General features: G+C 35.8%; 1 protein-coding gene across 2 annotated transcripts in view; it reads right to left on the bottom strand.

Annotated features, from left to right (window-relative positions):
- LOC145674803 (tRNA dimethylallyltransferase) overlaps positions 1-22960 on the bottom strand; it is a 540225-nt gene that overhangs the window by 131622 nt on the left and 385643 nt on the right. The window contains exon 6 of one of the 2 annotated variants that reach the window (XM_081745022.1): positions 7483-7984. The exons of the other annotated variant lie outside the window; for it this stretch is intronic. Coding sequence (XP_081601148.1) covers positions 7507-7984 — 478 coding nt within the window. The 3' untranslated portion in view covers positions 7483-7506. Of the gene's footprint in view, positions 1-7482; positions 7985-22960 lie in introns of those variants that run through there. 2 annotated transcript variants of the gene reach the window in all.

Genomic DNA, 22960 nt, shown 5'->3' with positions numbered 1-22960 from the left:
ACATAATGTTACATTATAACATAAAACTTGAATACATATATATATATATATATATATATATATATATATATATATATATATATAATGAACCTGATGCTTGAACACAGAATACTAAATTAAAATAATACATTTTACTTTTTTTTTTTTTTTTTACAAAACACTTAATACTAGTTTTTTGAATGATTTTTCTGAACAATGAAATATGTCTACATCTTCGTAATCTTTAATGATTTTATTGTATGTAGCACAAATTCTCCATGTAGGTGACATATTCAGTGCATTTGTACGTGCCTTTCTGCAGTAGAATAGGCCACTATTTCCCTTGCGTGTTTTCATGGATGGAACCTGTATCATTATTTTTGTAGTTATGTCTATACAGTCTATTTTGTTGTGCATAAGTCTGTGTAAGAAAAGGAGATCGTTCAACGTCCGTCTTTGTTCAAGTGTCTGAAGTGTAAAGTTATCAAGTAAATTATCATACGATTCGTATTTTGGGTAAAGTCCTGTCCTCTTGTACATGAGAAAATGTATGAATTTGCTTTGTATCTGCTCTACTTTTTGGCTACGTGTTTGCACAGAAGTGTTCCAAATAAGTGAGGCATATTCAATTTTTGATCTTACATAAGAAAAATAAAGCAATTTTAAAGTGTCACCATTTATAAGTTCTTTGGTCGTTCTGACAAGAAACCCAAGATTTATATATGCATCTTTGATAATATTTGCCACATGATGCGCAGAGGTTATTATTTTTTTTGTCAAATATCACACCTAAATCTTTAATTGTATCTAATTTTTCTAAATTTATTCCATTTATCGAATAAGCAAACTCATACGTTTTTCCACGTCTACTGTATGTCATGGTATGTAATGGTTGATTATGATTATGGTTATAGTTTTATTATATTTGGACCTCAGAGATAAACTAAACCAAGTTATAATTTCGAAATTTTAGAGGAGAAGCGTAAAACCGGTTCCTTAAGTAAGTCCTATAGTACTGTTATTCAAACTATACTACGAGTAAGTAGTTACAAAGTAATAGGATGCTTTTAGACTTACATTATTACACCACTAGAAAGAACATAGTCTATTAAAAAAGTATTGTTAACTCAATTTCGACCAAAAAGTGACTTAGCATACTCTACCTCTAACGTTCATATATATATAACTTTTACTGGGTAAGGTAGGGTAAAAACGGATCCAAAATTTAACGAAATTCGTACAGCGAAAAAAATATTTTTGACTCCTCATATTGCAGAAAAACTACGAAAATTAATAGAAAAGAAAACTAGAAAGTTAAGAATCACTCGTATTGCCGGGACAGAGAAAATAGATACATATAGCTCGAATTACCTATATACTTATATAATATGTATGTTCATGTTTCGCAAGTAGTTTTCAATCAATATAAAATTTCAACATAATGAACACACGATTAGTTTTCTCGAATAAAGATCACATGCACAGCTGACAAGTAAAGGGTCCAAATGGATGAATCGAGTTGTGGGATGAGGCATAGTGTGTCTTATATAGGATGTGAATATATGTATATGTGCAAAGTTATAGCGGCTGAGCACCATAAGAAACGGTGAGGGAGGGGGTCAAATTTGGTGGAGAAGGCCTATGCTATGTTATAGAAATACATCAAATAAAGTGTTGAGTCAAAAAAATAGTAAAAGATAGACAATACGAACAGTAGTAGTTTCACATATTGTCAAAAGAAGAATGGGCAGAATAGATCATGAATCTCCGCCCTCATCTTAAAATCCGCCATTTTGAAATCTGTGATATTGTTTGAAATGGAAAGGTAGGCATTTGATATATCAATTAGAGCCAGCATGTTCTCAAAAAGTAAATTATGAACTTTAGTGATCATTATCTGTACTTATTCGGAAGATTTAGGATCAACTTTATAGTTAGGCTTTTTTTTACAAAAATCGAGGAGCCTAGGGATGCGTACGAGACGAGTCGAGACAGGATTTTCCTGGCAAAATTCGAGTCGAGACATGGCTCTTCCAATAGAAAAATATATATTTTTCGAGTCGAGGCATCACTTTTACACATTTTCGAGACCAGGCAGCCACAAATCTTGTCTCGTGCGCATCCCTAGAGGAGCCTGATACTTGTATGTTGAAAGTTTGGATTATCATGAAAATACATTTAAGTTAAACATATCTACAAGAGAAAAATAACAGTGAAATTTGATATCCAAGGTGTATATTAGTGCATTATTATTTATGACATTACTTCCAATTTGCTTCATATAGTGCCGAAGAGCACTGCTCGGAACTGTCTGGAAGAAGCGTTTCCGCTTTGTTTATCGCTTTTGGTTGAAAAGAATGTGGAGTTTATATAGCTACCTTTTGTTAAATGACATACTTACTAATATAGACCATAACACAGTAAAATCTGATAGATTGGAATGCAATTATAACGTAATGTATGTAGACCACTATTTTTTCACAACTTGCTATATTTTCACTCAACTTTCTTTGTCCACCTTCGTAAGCAAAAGTAACTTGGGACGAGCGTAGCAAACAAGTAGATTAGTTTAATATTTTTTTATTTACAATTTGAAATCTTGTATTTTTATTTACAAGAACATATCATATCCTTTTTACAACTTTGCAAACGCATTAGTTAATGTTATAGTACGTTGAAACTTCCACCAATAACATAATTGTTGTGCATTACGAAATGCACATCCTGATTTTTTCTCAAGTTTAATATTTTGTTCATGAAAAGTACAATAATCATTAAATACGTTTGCATGCAATGTGTTTAATGGTAGACACTGTTTACTTTCTAAATCAATAACATTAGCTAGTGTAAAAATATTTTTAATCCAAAGTGTTTTTTCTGCACCTTTGCAATAAAAGGTTGCATCTTGTTTACAAAGTTGATATATAAGGTTGCGTATGTGTGATACAGTATAACCGCATTTATCATTCCAAATTAATCCGTGTAAGTTTAATGTTAACCATTCAATTTGTTTTTGACAACCTAACGGAAGTACATTCTATTCTACTGATTTTATTAAACAATGCAAATTTACTGTATCATCACACGCAGTTAAACAAAATTCACGAATAATAAATTCATGATTTGAAATCATAAAACCTTGTATGTCAATAATGTGTTCATTAACACATGGTGAAATTTTATGTTTACGTTCTAAGAAAAACGGTATAATTTGTCAAACAAATTCAGTGTTCTTTGAACATTCACCGCTTTGCGTATAAAATTCATACTTGAGATTTCACTATATTGTTCAAACACTTCAAATAAATCAATAAGAGTTATTTCGTTCGATAAATGTTCTACAGCAAAAGTTCCAATATCATGAAGAAATAAACAATGACGTTCAAGATGCAGCAAACATTGTTCACAAGAAATATTATTAAAACGTAAGTATACACTTATAGCTTTTAAAACACAAACTTCACTAATATGCTCTTCACTACATAATACACAAAAATTATTTTCGGAAAACATTATGTACCGTGCGTTTTTTTCTTAACACACTTCACTATACTCCTTCGAACTGTCTTTTTCAAGAAAAATATTCAAAAGTTCTTTTCGTGAATTCACATCAAGTGATAGTTCGCCATATGTAATATTAAAATAATCTCTTGTTAATGGTGTAATAACAGTATGTTTATCCATAAATCTCAAACAATTCATCCTGTACACAACACCAGCACAGACCAAACACGAATGTCTAAAATGTCTTCATCACAATAAAAACATTCATGAGCCCATTGACATGAATCATGCCAATAACATGCATAATATATCAAATCATTTGGATTCCATTTCACAATGCATTCTCTAACACAGTTCACATCCACATAGTTAACACCACATTCACACTTCCAACTTAATTCCGATAAAGCAGGTGAAAATGGCGGCGTACCCACATTTGATACCAGCGCGTCGTCTAATTCCGTCTCAAAATCCAAGTTATCCTCCGAAAGTTCGTACACTTCATTATCTGATACCTCTTTACTATCAGATGTGTAAACTTTTATATTATCATTTTCATATCTTTCTAATTCATTTTCATTAATTGTAGAATCCAGAGAATCTGAATATTTTATATTTTTACAACTTTCATTCTCAACGTCTGACTTACGGTCCACAACAACGTCTTCCACAAACTGAGTGTTCTCAAATGTCCATGTTCGTTAGCGCCTTTACTGCAGTCTCTTGAAGTTCTTCTGTCATAAACAGGCAGTCATGACCAAGCTGGGTTTTGTCCCCCTCAACACATCTGACGCAAGTTAATGTTTTATCAGTATCCCACGCCTGTACTGCTTCAATAATACAGTACATTTCAAATATACTTTTTCGATTACTGTATGAGCAGTTTAAGCTCCAAAATCTTCACGATTTTGTTAATATGACAGTGATGCCGGCGCCAAAGAAAAAACCGTTGATGAAGGTGTTTCTTCAAGTTCACCTTCTTCATCTGACGATGATGAATAAATTTCATTATCCGAAGATAACAGGTATACCGGTAGAATTTCTATACAGTCCTGTGATCCCGGACTGTCAGACTTCTGTTTCTTCACTGGCCGAGGAGAGGATAACGTCTCCGTCGTCAACATCGCTGAAAACTAGCTTTCTAACTGGTGTCATAGCGAAATATACAACGTTCTCCTGAGACTGAGTATTTAAGCATTTGCGTCACAAGATGGCGTCTTAGAACAACACCAAGTTCATGTAAGCCACAGGCGTATCCCATCCCCCAACAAAAAGAATAATAGTGTAATTGTACAAAGAATAACGTACTATATACAGGGCGTTTCAGAGCGACCCAGACACTACCTTTTTCTCGAGAACGGTATATGCTCTCAAGTTGAAATAAAAAATTGCATCACAAATGTGGGTCCAAAGAATCCGTAGAAATTATTTACAAAATCCCATAAAAACCCTTCGTGGTGTAATGGGGAGCACATGCCCCGTTCTTGCGATTTTTAAATGGAAACGATATGTTTCGAATGCACATTCGAAAAGGTGGGGGGAAAATACGATTGCCCTACGAAACATTTGTCCGTACTACCTACCGTTTTCCGTGTACCATTTTTTTTTTCAAAAAAATGAAGATGCGCGAAATAGAGTACACGGAGTTTACTAATGAAGATAATGTAAGCATCGTCACAGTTTCGGGAAGTACAAGACACACGCTTTCCAATGATATGCCACATGCTGACTCATGGTCTTAAAAAAGAAGAAACTGCGTGACCCGAAAAAAGAGGTCCAAAGTAAGGTCAGAATTCGAAAAATCCAAATGGAAAGGGGGGTCGAGTATTACCTCGTTGCAAAGGTCTCTGCAAATGTTAAAATAGTTCGAATACGATTTTGAAATCCACTAACCACTTTCAACATGACCATAACAATATCGAAGCCCTGAATTTCTGGTTCCTCATGAAGAAATAATGTAACTTGGACCGCCCTTCACCCTTTTTCCAGGCTTAGGACTGGCAACGATTTCCACTCACAGTAAAGAATTCGTTGGCGTGTTTAGCGGCTGCTTCGCCAACTGGAAAGATCCATCACTGTACAGAAAATGATCGCCACAACGTTGCTTGACAAAAGATAGTACATTAGTCTTAAGTGAAATAAAAAGAAAAACCAAACACAATGAGAAACGAACGATGAACGAAAAGAATAGGTAAAGCACTGACTCCGATACACATTTACCAACTTACAGTAGATGTTGCATTTCTGCATTCTGCACACTGTAACTGAAATGATTCTGTGCCGCAATAATTTCCTCCTCACTAATCTGCCTGCATGCAGCAACTATGCGCTCCATCATGTTGTCCCTTGTTGTGAGGCGATGTTGATAAACGATTTCTTTAAGTCGTCCCCATAGATAATAATCTAAACATGTTAAGTCTGGTGACCTAGAAGGCCAGGGCACAGGTTCACCCCTACTCACCCAGTGACCACGAAATATTGCATTCACCTGATTCCTCGCTGTCAGTTCAAAATGTGCTGGGCAACCATCTTGTTGTAGCCACATGTGTGTCCTGATGTGTAAGGGGACGTCTTCGAGAAGAATGGGCAACTGTCCTTGCAGAAATGTACGGTAAACAGCACCCGTAAGTCTCGCTTCAAAAAATGAGGTCCATTATTCTTCCGCCGATGATTCCACACCACAGATTCAAAGACCATCTCTGTTTATGATCAACCTCTTGCATCCACTATTCGTTTACGGCGGTCCAATAATGCATGTTGTGACGATATACCTGACGTAGTCTCTGAGACCACAATACTATTTCGTCAAAGAATCGAGCATTTGCATGCACTTGAGCTTGAGACCACATACAAAAGTCGAGCCTGCTTTGAAAATCAGTGCCATGTAGCTCTTGATGCAAGGACATATTGTATGGATAAAATGTATTATAGCCTTCAAAATCCTTGACACCAGAATCACGAGCAACTTGCCTGATACTCGTGTGAGGATTAACATGGAAGGCCGCAACTACATTAGCAGACCTATTATCTCGAACAGGCCGAGCTATGCGTTCATTCCTGTGACTGTTAGAAGGCTGAACATTTCCACTTCTGCGTAGACGTTCGGCAAGGTTGCGAAACACAGGTCTTGAACGACATTCCCGATCGGAATATCTAACAGCATACACACCAGCAGCAGCGGAACTATTTCGTTGGCACTCAACCAATACCATGAGCATATCAAATGCTTCTTCGTTTGTGAAGGGCATTTCAACTTATATGTCACGATTTGCCAATGCGAAGTAATTGACAGAAATGCACACGACCACGAGGAACGTACGTTAACAAATCCAGACTTTTCACACAATCCCTTCGACGACGCAACGTCTTGCAACAGACAACAGTGAATGAGACCAAAATTGGTGTGGCGTATTATCAGTGGAAGCACACTAGAACTGACAGCAAAGCTAGGCACACCTCCACCTGTGCGACATAACTTGCGTTGAACCGGGCAGTGTGAAAAGCTTACGACAGTCAAATGGAACTTGCTTTTTTGTGGTACTATTACGTGCCCGCCCCTTTCTTTTGGTCAAGTGGGCAACTTCACTAGTACGTTTTATTTCTTCATGACGAACCAGAAATTCAGGGTTTCGATATTATGATCGGCATGTTGAAAGTGGTTAGTGGATTCCAAAATCGTGTTCGAATTATTATAACATTTGCAGAGACCTTTGCAACGAGGTATTACTCAAACCCACTTTCCATTTGAAATTTTCGAGTTCTGACCTTACATTGGACCTCCTTTTTTGGGTCACGCAGTTTCTTTCTTTTTTTTTTTTCCACCATCATGTGGCATATCACTGGAAAGCGTGTGTCTCGCACTTCCCGAAACTGTGACGGTGCTTACATGATCTTAATTAGTAAACTCCGTATACTCTATTTCGCGCACCTCCATTTTTTTTTTTTTTTTTTTTTTTTTTTTTGAAAAAACAATGGTACACAGAAAACGGTAGGTAGTACGGACAAATGTTTCGTAGGGCAATCTTATTTTTCCCCACCTTTTCGAATGTGCATTCCAAACATATCGTTCCCATTTGAAAATCGAAGGAAGGGGCATGTGCCCCCATTACACCATGAAGAGGAGCTTTCGGGATTTTGTAAATAATTTCTACGGATTCTTTGGACCCACATTTGTGATGCAATTTTTTTTATTTCAACTTGAGTGCATATACCGTTCTCGAGAAAAAGGTAGTGTCTGGGTCGTTCTGGAATACCCTGTATACATATGTTCACCTGTCTGGAAATCAAATAAAGACCACCGATGGAGGTACAGCTGACTCGGAAAAGTGGAAGAGGGTGAAAAAAGATCCCTTTTGTGTCGTAGAAGAAGAAAACCATTTGTTTATCACTTATCACTTTAGTCCACAAATTCTCGATTGAGTTCATGTCAGTAACACGCATTGGAAGAATTTTGTAAAGGTTGTGGTCGTAGTAGCAGTTGTACCAGCCGCAGCAGTACCTTCTGTAAAGAAAATAAAACTAAAATAAGTTATACCATGCAGCAAGTTACACCATGCAGCTAAGTTATAATAGCAAATACCCATAAATATAACAGTGAATTATCTCATTTACTATGTACTCATTGTGACCCAGTAACCAACGACGGTATTTTGTGTTCCCGAGATCGATTCCACTTATTTTTAAATAAAAATCTAATATTTATTAGAATCATTCTTTAATAAACAAACTTCTGCTATACTTATAAAACTAAGCTTAAATAAACAATCAGTTATTATGACTATTTACTACTAATAAATAAACGTAATTTGAGTTAAACTATATTTTATATATATAGTAGTTACAGCAAATGAGCTGCCGATTCAAATCGGATGTTATACTACTAATTTCATGATTTGCATTGCAATATTTATAATAAAGACGGGAGTCATTTCTAGGATGGTTGGTTTAATGTCTAGCGTTTAGCATCCTTTTTAGCACCGAGGATATATGAGATTTGGATCTACAATTTACCGTGGGATCCAAACTACATGAGCTCTAACAAATTATTGAATCCAGGTGTACCGCACCCTATTCCTAGGGGTTTAACACAAACATTGAAACTCATTCAAAGGACAATAGTTGTTTCTTAAATACTAAAACAACCAACAAGGGAAGTTTGGGAGAAAGCACTCACCTACAAAGAAATTCAGCATGCCATTTGAAAGATCAATTTATGCTTATTACAACAAGCTAATAAAATTCCTGTATGGTTGAGAACTTTTCGAAAGATTCGACGTTAAATGCACGATTGCGCCTCCTAGTAACCTACCGTTATTATGCAGCTTGATGGTTTGAACTTGCTACTGCTTGATCACTGGGGTCCATTCACAGACAAATTGTCCATTCCAAGATGAATGATGGATGGCAAAGACGTAATGGTTGAGAATATACCAAAGAACCGCACATAATTTGTACATCGATTGGATGTGTTTGGATTCAGACCAATCAAAGGTTATGGCAGGAGATTTGTACATAGTATGAAACTTCTTTATCCGGACGTTATGATGTACCAACGAAAAAAATAAAATAAAGTTCATGTCCATGCTAATGAATGAGTTCAGATCAGCGCGATACATTGGATTGTTTCAGTTTTCGTTCCACAATGAAGGTTACCGAACAAATTGTATACTTTTTGAATCACCTATCTAAGTTGCTTATTCGCTTTGGTTATGCGAACTGCTCCATTGATGGATGGAGCGCAATTACACGTATAAAATGTCGTGGTGCACGGAAGTATTTTGCCTGCGTCATTTCTTCATAAAACAGAACAACAGTGGTCAATTTTCATCTCTAACTTATCATTATTCTTAACAGTATAATGACTAATTTTAAGTAACAAACCATTAGTTATTGCAAAACAGTTTTTTCTGTTACCTCCAATAGATTTCAATTCGTATGTCAATATTCTTTGCTAATTATGTTGTACTTAACGCGGTCAAATGCGCATATACTCATTTTTTTCATATGATCTTCCACGTTGAATCTCTCGAACAGTTCTCAACCGTACAGGAATTTTATTGGCTTGTTGGCATGGATTGATCTTTCAAATGGCATGCTTAGTTTCTCTGCAGATGAGTATTTTCTCCCGAACTTCCCTTGTAAGTCAAAGTTCATGACCTGACATAAAAGATGTATACTTTGTCCAACTCGCAAATATTGATTCAAAATCAAGAGCCTGTTCCGCACTAAAATTAAAATTTAATTTTCAGTAGATCAATGTAAAAAAAAAAAAAAAAAAAAAAAAAAAAAAAAAAAAAAAAAAAAAAAAATCGACTCTCAAAGGAATTAGGAACCAGCGTTCTTGATATCTTCAAGTACTATTTCTAAGAACAAATGTATTATTAAAAGTAATACAGTAATACCTAATTTTAACATTTCTCTAACGAATTTTATTCAGATTACGAAAATTGTTCATATGAATGTTATAATTTTTGCTTTTAAGCGTGATCTGAAATGTTTAATCTTTCTAAATTTATGTATACAAACTACTGAGTTTGACAGCGCCCTTGTTAAATAAGACTTCATACAGAAACTTCCACCTATTTCCAACAACTTTCCTTTTCTCTTTTCATATCTTTACTCATAGCCTATGGCCCAGTAATTCATTTTCTTTGTGAGTCCTCCCGCATCCCGTGTTTGTAAAGAGACATGTACAGATACAGTGAGGAAATGAAAAATGAAATCTTTCAGTCGTCCGACGACTGAATAACATTTCAGAGACGGACGATTAAGAGTCTTCATCCCGGCGAAATTAAAATACCGCTAATTTTACAGTAATTATGTGATATCTTCAAACAGATAAAAGATAATTGAAATATGGAACAAGAGCGCCCTAGACAATATTATTTTGCGTGAGGTACCGTTATCACAAGTCACTTTCCGTTTTCAGCTGTTTAGAAACGCGAAAATAAATGCCGATTTTCAAAATGGCTCGAAATCGAAAGCAGATAAGTGAGTCGTGATAACGGTTTCTCATGTAAAATAATACTGTCTAGGGCGCTCTTGTTTCACATTTCGATCATCTTTTATCTATTTGAAGATATCACATAATTACTGTAAAATTAGCGGTATTTTAATTTCGCCGGGATGAAGACTCTTAAGGCACGTGAATGATGACTGAATAATTGGTGGAATGATAATGTGGGAAGAAACAGGAGTGCTCCGAGAAAACCCGCGGAAATGATGTCGCCACCACAAACTTACTTCGCGGAGGTTCGGAAAAGGGATCCCACGCACCCGAGGCAAGCGCTCTACCACTGAGTCACCGTGCCATCAGTGAAGAATTGAAAAGGAGATTCATGCTCATTAGAATAATACGGAAGTCCAGCTACTTCTGTATTGAATCTGTAGAAAAAAAAAACAACCAATTGCTCGAAACGTGTGTCACATGCCCCTTAAACTGAATCCTCTTCCTATGAAAGGAACAGGTGACAATACCAATAATGAGAGCTGTTACTATCCACAACCAAGTTACATCGCTCCTGCTTATAACTCTTAGTTTCAGACAAGTTCGTATTTCGTGAAGTATATAACATTTCTAGTTCAATTAATTGAATATACTCCTGTAAGGACGAATGTATTTTGAAGAAAAAATAAATTATGTCTATATCAGAATTTTGTTTTATTACAGTTGTACCAAGACTTTCGGATCGCGGTTTGTACAATGAAGACATTTCGTTCGTTTTCGCGAACATAATACATACAAAGTAGTATGTGGCTTCCGAATTTTAGAGATGATAGTGAAAGACAGATACACAAATACTATTGAGTGGTTAAGGAAAGCTGAAGTCTGACAGTTGGACAGAACATACGCTACGTTGTTGCCAGCTAAAGGAACAACAGTTCTGGCGACAAACTCAACTTTTAACAATAATAATTGTATAAAGTAATAATAAGACAGAATGATTTGAAACATACGATTTTTAATTGCAAATACAAAATAATAATAATAATAATAATAATAATAATAATAATAATAATAATAATAATAATAATAATAATAATAATAATAATAATAGGAATATCTGGCAGAATATTGAACATTCAGCAGCCAGCAAAAACTCGGTCAGTGAGCCTGGTTGCCTGGAAATAGAAATAGCACTGTAGTGATTGGCGAACAACTCCCTTCGTCTTCTTTACAGTATGAATAGCTATGTTACACCTCAGCTTTCTCAACACTATACACAGTAATTAAATGACTAGAGCAGTGCTATTCAACCCTTTTTTCTCGCGTACCCCTAGACACAGTTCGCCATCCAATTGTGTACCCCTGAAGCTGTTTAAAATAAATTAAATCAAAATGAACTTATTAAACTTAACACACATGTTCTGTTGATTAAAAAGGGGGATAAATAGAGACCCAATAAAAGGTCAATCAGAGTGTCAATCAAAAGACTATTTACAGGGAGATAAATAGCATATCTGAAAAAAAAAACCGTGGGAAATTTCAAAATGTTCTTCAACTATGATCATTCAATTTACGTACCCCGATCCCGGTTGAATAGCACTGGACTAGAGGACTGTAAAATCTTCCAGGCAGATTTGGAAAATGTAAAACACGGTGCCACGTGAATAAATTTAGTCTAAACATAACTAAATGCAAATCTATCACATTTACTAGAAAAGGAAAATATATAAATTATGATTATACTATTGATGGGATAAATCTTGGTAGGCTGGAAACTGCTGGAGACCTTGGTGTCACTTTGATCCGAAATTGACTTTCGGAAATCACATCGAAACTATTGCAAATAATACATATAAGAATCTTGGCTTTGTTTATCGTGTTAAGTGAAGACTTCCGTAGCCACCTGACAATTTTGGAAAGACCCCAATTGGAATACGCTTTGTTATTTGGACTCTCCATAATGCAAAATATACCCAAATGATTGAAAGAGTACAATACAAGTTTTTCAAACTATTAATGTATAGAAAACTGGATTGTACGCCGCACCTAGAACTACCAAACAACTTCGTACTGACAATAGAGCAACGTAGATTTGTTAATGATTTAGATTTTCTGTATAAAACATTAAACAATAAAATCGATTTCATAGAACTAACTTCTAATATATTTCTACAAGTTTCAACGTCTAAAACGTGAGTGAACAACAGTAGCATCATGTACTGGAAGAAAGCACGTACTGACATCCTATATAAATGCCCTTTATGGAGAATGAGCTCTTACTACAATAATATTGAAGAAAAGTGTGAAGTGATAGATGTATTCAATATGTCTGAAAGTGTGTTTAGGAATATAATTTGTAATCTGGTAAGTTGAATTAGTAGTTAGTGAAATACTATAAATGTCTATATTTTTTTCTCTAAAACAATAATGTCGTTTACCATATCAGGGTTCCTACTGATTTGGAGAAATCTATTTCCCTGACTTTCCTGACCTTTGGCAGGAAATTCCCTAACTTTCATGACAGCTGTCGGATGACGTTTACATATAAACAAGGAATAAATAACGGTGAATATTTATTCTATAGAGACAAATAATAAACAATTGCTCATACGTACTGTACATTCCACTTAACACCCATAAAAATCTGAGCAACGTTCCCTACTGTGATCATTAATGGTTGGCTAAGATGAAATTGGTGTACAATTAATGTTAGAAAAAATATATTTTATAAAATTTCTCTGATTTTCCCCTGATTTCCAAGTTTCCTGACCTGCACCATTTTTACTGAGTTCTCCCTGACTTTCCTGACCAGTAGGAACCCTGCATATATGTAAATGAACACTGTAAATGGGCATAATCCCTGTTGTGTTGTTACAATAAATACATAAATAAATAAATAAATAAATAAATGCAGTAACTTTGATAGACATTTATCATTTACCTATCTACATATTTACCTATATCTATATACACACTGAGTGTAACAAAAGTCCAGGGCCATATCTCCGTTATGGGTAAACTTAAAATAAAATAATAATAATAATAATAATAATAATAATAATAATAATAATAATAATAATAAAAAGCAGCTATTCGAAATATTTGAGGTGGTTTCCAATCTAAAATAGTGGAATGTTTCACGCTACACCAGCATTTTGTGTTTTACATTGGTAACGTTTAACGTTTCTGGTTAAGCAGATTGTCCCTCACCATACGTACAATACAGAATTGTTGGGGAATTTATTCAAGATGATCCAGGTTCCCTCACACAACAATATGCACGTTTCGCATGTCATTTTGTATGGCCTTACATTCCGCTCGACCAGACTGATAGTCTGGAAACATTGCATGTTCATTTAACATTGGGGACATTAACAGTATAGAGCCAAAATGCGTGCAATTGAAACAAATCTACCACTTTAGAATGAAATAAGTTATTTCCAACAATTTTCCTTTCTTTCTATTTTTAAATATCTTTACACATGAACACACACTATAATCGCGGACTTTTGTTACACCCGGTATATATAAATGTATACATATGTTTATTAAATGCAGTGATTTATTAATAATACATTATATTGTCATTGCTATTACATTTACGTTTCTATCCAATGTAACAAGTATTCCACCTATTGATTAAAACCACTTTGAACGCTGACTTGCTACATATTTAACCACTCTGTATGTTATTCTAAAAATTAGGTTTCTGTACCAGTTTCGGAGAAATGTTCTCTTAAGAAATTGATTAACTATGGATTAAATGGTTGTGTATATTTTTCTATAATGCAAAGCACGTACTCGAAATAAGATAGATAACTACTCAGTTAACAATGGGCGTTTATTTTTTTTTTTTTTTCTTCTTGACAGTAGACAGTACTGGACTTAACGGTGATACTCAACTAAAATAAAGCAATAGAAAAAAAAGTAAGTACAGCACCTTTAACGATTTCAAGGATAACTAAACCATTTCACCGAATGCCATTAGTTGTGATGAGTTTTCCACCTGTCCGTGCAGCACCTGTTTCCCCTTCCACATCCAATCCAAACGCTACGGCTACCTGCAGGTGCAATGCAACAACATTTGAGCATTGCTAGATTACTTTCGCCTTCCGTTCTCTTTCATGAAAGTCTTGTCTGCATGGGGCGCTTCGCACGTGGATCGGAAGGCAACAATTATCGTCTCCGGTTCTTGATTCTTAACTTGTACCTGAACAAAACGAGCAAATTGACTTGTTTCCTTACTTTCACACAAGATCACTTTCAATTTGTTATAGCTTCGTTACCAAGTTCAAGGTTTCTCTAATGATCTCATTGCAAACTCCCAGTTTCCCAACTATTCAACATTATGGGATATTGTTCAGAAGCATTTAAATAAGTTTCTCTAATGATCTGACTGCTAGCTCCTAGATTTCCAACTATTTAGCATTATGGGATATTGTTCAGAAGCATTTAAATAAGTTTCTCTAATGGTCTGACTGCTAGCTCCTAGATTTCCAACTATTTAGCATTATGGGATATTGTTCAGAAGCATTTAAATAAGCTTCTCTAATGGCCTGACTACAAGCTCCTAGATTTCCAACTATTTAGCATTATGTGATATTGTTCAGAAGCATTTAAATAACTTTCTCTAATGATCTGATTGCCAGCTCCTAGATTTCCAACTATTTAGCATTATGGGATATTGTTCAGAAGCATTTAAATAAATTTCTCTAATGATCTGACTACTAGCTCCTAGATTTCCAACTATTTAGCATTATGGGATATTGTTCAGAAGCATTTAAATAAGCTTCTCTAATGGCCTGACTACAAGCTCCTAGATTTCCAACTATTTAGCATTATGTGATATTGTTCAGAAGCATTTAAATAACTTTCTCTAATGATCTGATTGCCAGCTCCTAGATTTCCAACTATTTAGCATTATGGGATATTGTTCAGAAGCATTTAAATAAGTTTCTCTAATGATCTGATTGCCAGCTCCTAGATTTCCAACTATTTAGCATTATGGGATATTGTTCAGAAGCATTTAAATAAGTTTCTCTAATGATCTGATTGCCAGCTCCTAGATTTCCAACTATTTAGCATTATGGAATATTGTTCAGAAGCATTTAAATAAGTTTCTCTAATGATCTGACTGCAAGCTCCTAGATTTTCAACTATTTAGCATTATGTGATATTGTTCAGAAGCATTTAAATAACTTTCTCTAATGATCTGATTGCCAGCTCCTAGATTTCCAACTATTTAGCATTATGGAATATTGTTCAGAAGCATTTAAATAAGTTTCTCTAATGATCTGACTGCAAGCTCCTAGATTTTCAACTATTCAACATTCAAATTCTTTTTTCCAAGTTTGAAGTTTTCAACAGTGACAAAATAATAATAAGTTTTCTACAAATCGACGGTGTTAAGGTAAAACGTCGTAAGCCTCATTTCCAACTTTTTTCAGGAGAGCAAAAAAACAACCTCTAACTTCCATTTACATCCTTACAAGACACAAGTACAAAAAGTGGTTTATTTGCCTTAATAATACACACAAGCTTACAATATTTTTCTCACCTATGGTCTGACTTATAGTGAGCTGAATAAGATAAAAAATTCCACATTTCCAATTTTTTGAGGGTTACGATCTTTTGCCTTAACATCATTGAATATTTTAAAGTATGAATTTCGCGATCCACACGCTCTTTGTTGACAAGAATAATATTTCGTCTATTGATAATAGAATTTTAGCGATTTTTGAATTCTTACCTGCAATTTCATAGTGTGTTCACTCAATAAGAGTGCAGTTCAGCACATTTCTTTGAAATGTCCATGAAGATTTTTTACAATAGCATCCTTTCCTCCCTTCATCCTTCTTTTGACCATTAGCGGGGTTGCAACGTCTTAACCCACTGCGTCTGTTCTTACTTCCCAATACTACGGCTAATATGAAACAGTTGTAAGAACAATGTAAAGCAATGTAAGAACAAGGAAGCTGGTCTTGGGAACAGAGAATACAGCACTCACTTAAGGTTAGTGTAAAGGGACAAGGTTTGGCGATAGATGTCACTACAGTCTTCCTATCTCTCCCATGTATTTTTTACCTTTTGTGAAAATTTACAATTTCTTTTATAAATTTCAACCTAGAGACTTCAAATTTTTAGAGAAGGAACTTCATAACCTATTAAAGGGAACAAACCGAGCCGATTTTTTATTTGGAATTTTCTTCGTTGTTGAAATAGTTTCATTGTTAAAGATTTGGATATCCATTTCAACAATCAAGCCATTTCAACAATGAAGAAAATTCTAAATAAAAAATCGGCACGGTTTGTTCCCTTTAATAGGTTATGAAGTTCCTTCTCTAAAAATTTGAAGTCTCTAGGTTGAAATTTATAAAAGAAATTGTAAATTTTCATAAAAGGTAAAAAATACACGGGAGAGATAGGAAGACTGTAGTGACATCTATCGGCAAAACTTGTCCCTTTAAACCAACCTTAAAGGAGAGCATTTAGAATTGTAGCAACTACAGTGTTGCCACAGTCCTAGCCCTGGAGTGGGCTGAAAAATAGTACCAAATTGAAACAAAAAGGGCTGAATTCATTACATTATACTAGTTGTAATACATGGCTCTAAAAGAGTAAAGTTCTAGGATACTTCTCCCCTCTTCCAAGAGTCTAAATAAAGAAAGTGCTCTTTTTAAAAATTACTTTTAAAAAAATATCCAAATAGGAGGATCCCAAACAACCATGGAAGTATATGAAGATTTTCTCATACATAGGAAGTAAAACAGAGTCCGCAAATTAAAAGGGAAAACAGTTATCATCTTCGGTATATATTGTAAGGAAACCAAACGCGCCTCTATTTCAAAGTGACCAATAAACCTTAACGGTATTATGGCTATACATGAAAACACATAAAACGAGGAACAAATCAATCATCTCCGAGTTCGCATGTAAACAGTACGTTATAGTAAAATATTAAAATCTAAATTATCAGGATGCGCCCATTTAACGTCATTTGTTTCCCGGTATAGTTTGAATTAAGAATTTTCCCCACAAAGTTCACGGCGTTATGCAATGCAGCGTCACAGAATAAATGTTCAACATAATTTTTTAAAGAGTCCAACACACAGTATGAGTAACATGAGGTATAGGAAAAGTCTTACTGACACTTTTGAAAATGTGTATTTGTATTCGTTAAATAGTGCTGAATTGGGCAGAATTGTACCAACTTTTTCACAAAAGGGGCCGATGAATGAGAAAAAAAGGGCTGAATTTGGTACAATTGTACCAAGTGTGGCAACAGTGAACAACTAAGACTCCACCTAGGGTTGACAAATGACTGTTAATCGTTTGAAATGAGGATTCTGGTTGGCCATTTAGTTATCGGGGGTGTTTTCCGCAAGATCCCTCCGACGATGACTTATTTATGGCATGAGTCACAACGTAAATGCGGCATTACGTAGTTACGAACTGCACATTAGTTAAACAAACTAACTATAGTAAAAACGGAGTTGGCAACAATGGAGGTCAATGAAATTTGTCTTAGGCCCATGTAATCTACAGGCGGTCCTGCCTATGAGACACCCTGTATTTTCACAAAAAAAATCTTCGCATTAAGTAATATTGGGGCTATATAATAAATAGTTTGATCAGTCTATGCCGATCACTAAAGATTTGTTTTTTTTTTTTTTTCTATAAAATAAGAGTACTTAGTGAACACTAAGAAACAAATCTCGCTATTGCCACGGTCGTGAATATATTCTGTAACTACTAGTAGCAGAAGATGATGCAATATGAGTGATAGCATAAAACAAAAAAGGAGGTAACTAACCTTTCTGCTCGTCTTGTTTACTTTTTCGTTTTGCACGTACGTATGTACCTTCTTCAGTTATCACGTGCAACGCATGCATTCACTAGAGCATTGCTTCCGAAAGGTCACCATTTCATATGAGTACATATGGTACGTACAGAATACCATGAAACTCTCACCTGAACGTAAATGAAACGAAGTATATAAGAAGGTTATATGTTACAGACTACCTGACACATTAGAAATGTCAATATCGTCTGTTCACGTCGCTTCCCTCTCTATCAAGAATTTCCACTTGTTCTGTATGTTTCGAGACAGTTACGAAAGGGAGTATCTGAGTTTAACGTCCCACGTGTTAGGATCTGTAGGCCAAAAGAAAAGGTAATAATATAAGTAATGTTATGGAAGGAGCTCTACCAGATGCCACAATGGCACCTAGAGGTGTTCCGAATTTACAAATGATTTAGACGTTTTTGGATGAAGTTTCTCACTTAACTTTTAGCACAGACACTAAATAACACGGGACCTGATGTTTAAAGTGGAATCAGATACAATAAACTTCATCTGAGTCAAGTACCTCGAAGGGTGATTGATTATACAGGGTGTCCCTTAAATCTGAAAACAACATTTTTTTTTTTTTTTTTTGTTGCAGGTAATTACGACTTTGAGTACGAACGTATCCAGGTCATTTTGATCTATAGTGGACGAAGTCGAGAGATGGCTGATGAATTCAACACACTGCATCCCCAACGTGCATCCATTGCACACTTGAGTGTTCAAAAATCTGTAGAGAAAATTAAGGAAACAGATCTCATCGACGACAAGCCTCGCAGTGGTCTCAAATTACACCGGAGACAATTCGACCTGTTTTTCAGGAGTGTGTGATTAGGCTTTGCCAAGGTGTGTGACACAACCAGCACAAGAGGGTGTCTACTAAAATTCCAAAATGAAATTTCGTGACCTTTTCTTTACCAAATCATAAAATTTCCTAACATTTATAAGAGCGAATTTGGCCGAATTTTCATCCATGCGATAGAAACGTACTTTGCTTGCGATTTGGTAGCGTCTAAAACCGGCCATAGACATTTTTGGTGGTGAATTTTGACGATTCACAGAACAAAATTTTCCGATCTGTACTTACATTTGTACAGTTAAAAAAATCGTGACCCAAAAGCTAAATTTCTTGACTTTTTCGTAAAAAAAAAAAAAAAAAAAAAAAAAAAAAAAAAAACTTGAAACCCTACCATATTTCACCATGTAAACATACAACATTTTTTCCATCTTACAAGGAGTTAAACCATGTGCAACTTTCTGGGACGTCTTGCTTGCTACCTGCTATCGCCCTCCCGCTGACAAAGGAAAAACCGTTTCGCCGCTTCCGAAACAACGGATTCTTTTGGACAGGGAGAGGAAATGTACCAAAATACACGTTTTTAATGAGGAGGTTCGTTATTTGTCCACTAGAGTGCAGTGCATGGGTGGAGATATCTTTCTTGATTTCAGAAAGTTGTAACACGTGAACAGTAAATAGAAAGACTGGGTTGCAAGGTATTTTTATGACAGCTACACGATTCATGTAACGTGACAACGTAGCCTAATGTTCATTTTTCCAATGTTTCCAAACCAATGGAACATCCTGTATCTACGTCCTTTCTCAGGGACGAGATTATAAAACGAGACAAACAAATTTAAAATCTGAATCACTGTAATACGTTCTATGCTCTTCCACCAGGAATTGAACTCGGGACTTCACGTAGCTACTGAAGGCATGCACGCTAGCTATTACGCTTCAGTTCATCAGTTCAGGGTTCGATTCCAAGTGAGAGAACACAAAAATTGAATTTTAAATCATTCACTTTCGTTAATAATCCGTCTCCTTTAGCCTAAACTCATAAATGTGGAACATTAAAATAATAATAATAACTTTTGCTAGCCATCACACAAGCAAGGGTATAAATATCCCACAGTGAATCGAATCCGAGACTAAGTACACACGAAACATGAGCGTTATTCTACTTGGATAGGCAAGAGAACACTAAATACATTTCGAGTCTCGCTTTCAATTCCCGCGCATATTCTCTGATCTAGTGCTGGCTGTTAATATTGGAATAATTGTAGAATCAGCTATTCGATGTCAATATCTCAATATTTTAAAATAACGGTCAATCGATATATAGAAATATCGCTTAACCCTTACTGAATGTTTTCCACCATTCGCTCACTCAGTATGAGATCGAACTAGAGCAGACGCGAGCACTAACGCTAGGGTATCATCCCTCTTTATATATATATATATATATATATATATATATATAAACTGTGTTCAAGGCGTGTTGCTTCATACTTAAAAGAAGAATCCACGACCCTGTATTCGGTTACCCGTGTTTCTATCATCAGTCACTAGCAAATGTCCCCAGTGTTCACGGGCATTCTTTTGCGTTCTTCCATCTGGCTTTCACACACAATTCATCTAAACTCGCACGAAATTCGAACATCTCGTATAGGCACCTAGCGAACCACGCCTTTTCATTCCCTTCAACGTCTAGTATCATAAAACTCTGCAATAAATTAAATGAAAAGTATAATTACCTAATTTCGTTTTTCCTAACGTTAGGTTCCACATCTTAATGAACTGTCACAATCCCTTTCCTTCCCTCTAGGTCGAACATAAAAAATGCTACAACACGTGTTTAGAAACAGCAGAAGTCCCGTTCTTTGCACAGGAAGAATAATATTCATGCAAGATCGTTGAAAGTAAAGGAAAAATGCGTCAACTATATAATGACGAGCATTGCTTTCGGCACTGCTCCTATCGGTTCTTGGGCCGTTGACATGCCCGTTCTTCACTCGTGAAGAATAAGGTTAATGCAAAATAATTCAATTTTTGAAAGATACGCAACATGGACGACGGAAGAACGGTTGGGTTACCTATCTCACAGGAATTGTGGTTTTCAATGTATATTGTAAAACTACCTCGGTAAGCTTGTAGGTACAGCAATTTTAAACACGGGATTCGGTTTTCTGCTACAACCTTTTTATTATGGTCTATAAAATTCATATTATATACAATATAACACAAAGTCACTATACGAGGATTAGGATTAGGATTTGAGATTTCTGGGCTTTCGGCATCTAAGGCCATTTAGCCTGTCACGTTTTGAGGGATGACACCCCTCGGCGAGCACACTATCCGGGGAAAGGGAAGGAAGCGATCTGGGACCTTATAAGTTAGGTACCATCCCGGCAATTACCTGGTGTGAATGAGTAAAACCCAAGAAAACCTCATTCAGGGTGGCTGGCCTGAAAAAGCTTTTACACTTTTTCGACCGAGTGGCCCCACCGGGAATCGAACCCGGGACCGAGAGCGTTAGCGACTACGCTACGCGGGGCGGGGCCACAAAGTCACTATACGAGTAAGGGGTATCCTAAGACCAATGAAAAGTTCTCTATCTAGTTTGGGTAAATAGCAGCTGTCCCTAGGCCCAGGCAACCAAGGGAAGGATTTCCACAAAGCTTCAGGCAAGCTAAGTGGGGGTGCTTTAGGAATTCTCAGTGCTTCAGCAAGCAAAGAGAAACTGGTGTCCTGCAGAACTCCAGCCACGCTAGGTGGGCAGGAAAACCACAGAGCTCCAGACAAGCTAGGTGGTTACGGTTAGGATCTCTCAGAACTTCAGGCAAAGATCCTTGGAAGCTAGATGGGCAAGACCTCAGGGCTCCAGGCAAGTTAAAGACAGGGGATCTGACCAACCGAAACTGAAGTCGATTGAGACGTTACATGATGTTCTATCCCTCTTCTGGACAGCAGTGGCGCTGGTGTTCCTCTTCTATCACATGTCCAGATGATGATGAGGATGCCTGTCGTCTGCTTCTTGTAGTAATTGTAGTACATTGGTTTTGTTCATAAATGAGAAGCACGTCTTGGTGTTTACAAATATAAGCCTCGTGTAGGATATTACAATATTTTCTGCATATATATTTTGACACCTCCAATCCCCCCCTCAAGTCTAAAATCGAAAATAACTACTTTGTATGCTATTAGAGCTGGTGAAGATCTATCTATGTGTAAAATGTGATGACTCTAGGTGACTCCTTTCTGTGCGAAAATTTGATGGCATAAATTCTTTTATATATTAGTAGAGATGAAAAGCCTAAATACGAAATTTCAAGTCTCTAACCGTTTCCGAGATATGAACACATTACCTAAGTAACTCTATGTTAATCCCTTTTTCGTTGAATTTCCAGAACCCCTTCCTTAACTCTTTTAGGTTTTCTACTTTTTGAGGTAAATTTTAGACTTTCAAACAGCAGCTGTTTCCTTACTATTATCTTAGGATCATCGTTCATATCTTTTTTGTGTATATAAAAAAAAAAGCATCCTTTCCAGCGGTACCAATTCCTCGTCCGTATTATACACCAGAAACGGGAAAATCGTGGAAAATTGGGAGTTCTTTTAAGGAAAAAATCAAAATTTTTGCGCTCCTCTGGCCCAGGATCACATAGGATCTTATATTAAAAAAAAAAAAAAAAAAAACGTAGTTATGTATACCATGCGTGTGCAAAATTTTAATCTCGTATCTTGAAAACAAAGGGTGGGAAATATTTTTGAATGTCTGACGGTGACGCATTATATTCTAAAAATTTACTGCGTCATTACTATTTGGCCTAGAGTCATGGTTCTAACGTCATTTTCTTCAGTATAACCCGCCCTTTCGAACGGTACATGTTCGTATTATACACCT

This window comes from Thermobia domestica, chromosome 18, assembly GCF_964235325.1.
Source record: "Thermobia domestica chromosome 18, izTheDome1.hap1.1, whole genome shotgun sequence".
NCBI classification, from domain to species: domain Eukaryota; kingdom Metazoa; phylum Arthropoda; class Insecta; order Zygentoma; family Lepismatidae; genus Thermobia; species Thermobia domestica.
The sequence above is the reverse complement of the archived record's forward strand: the minus strand, read 5'-3'. Positions and strand labels throughout refer to the sequence as shown.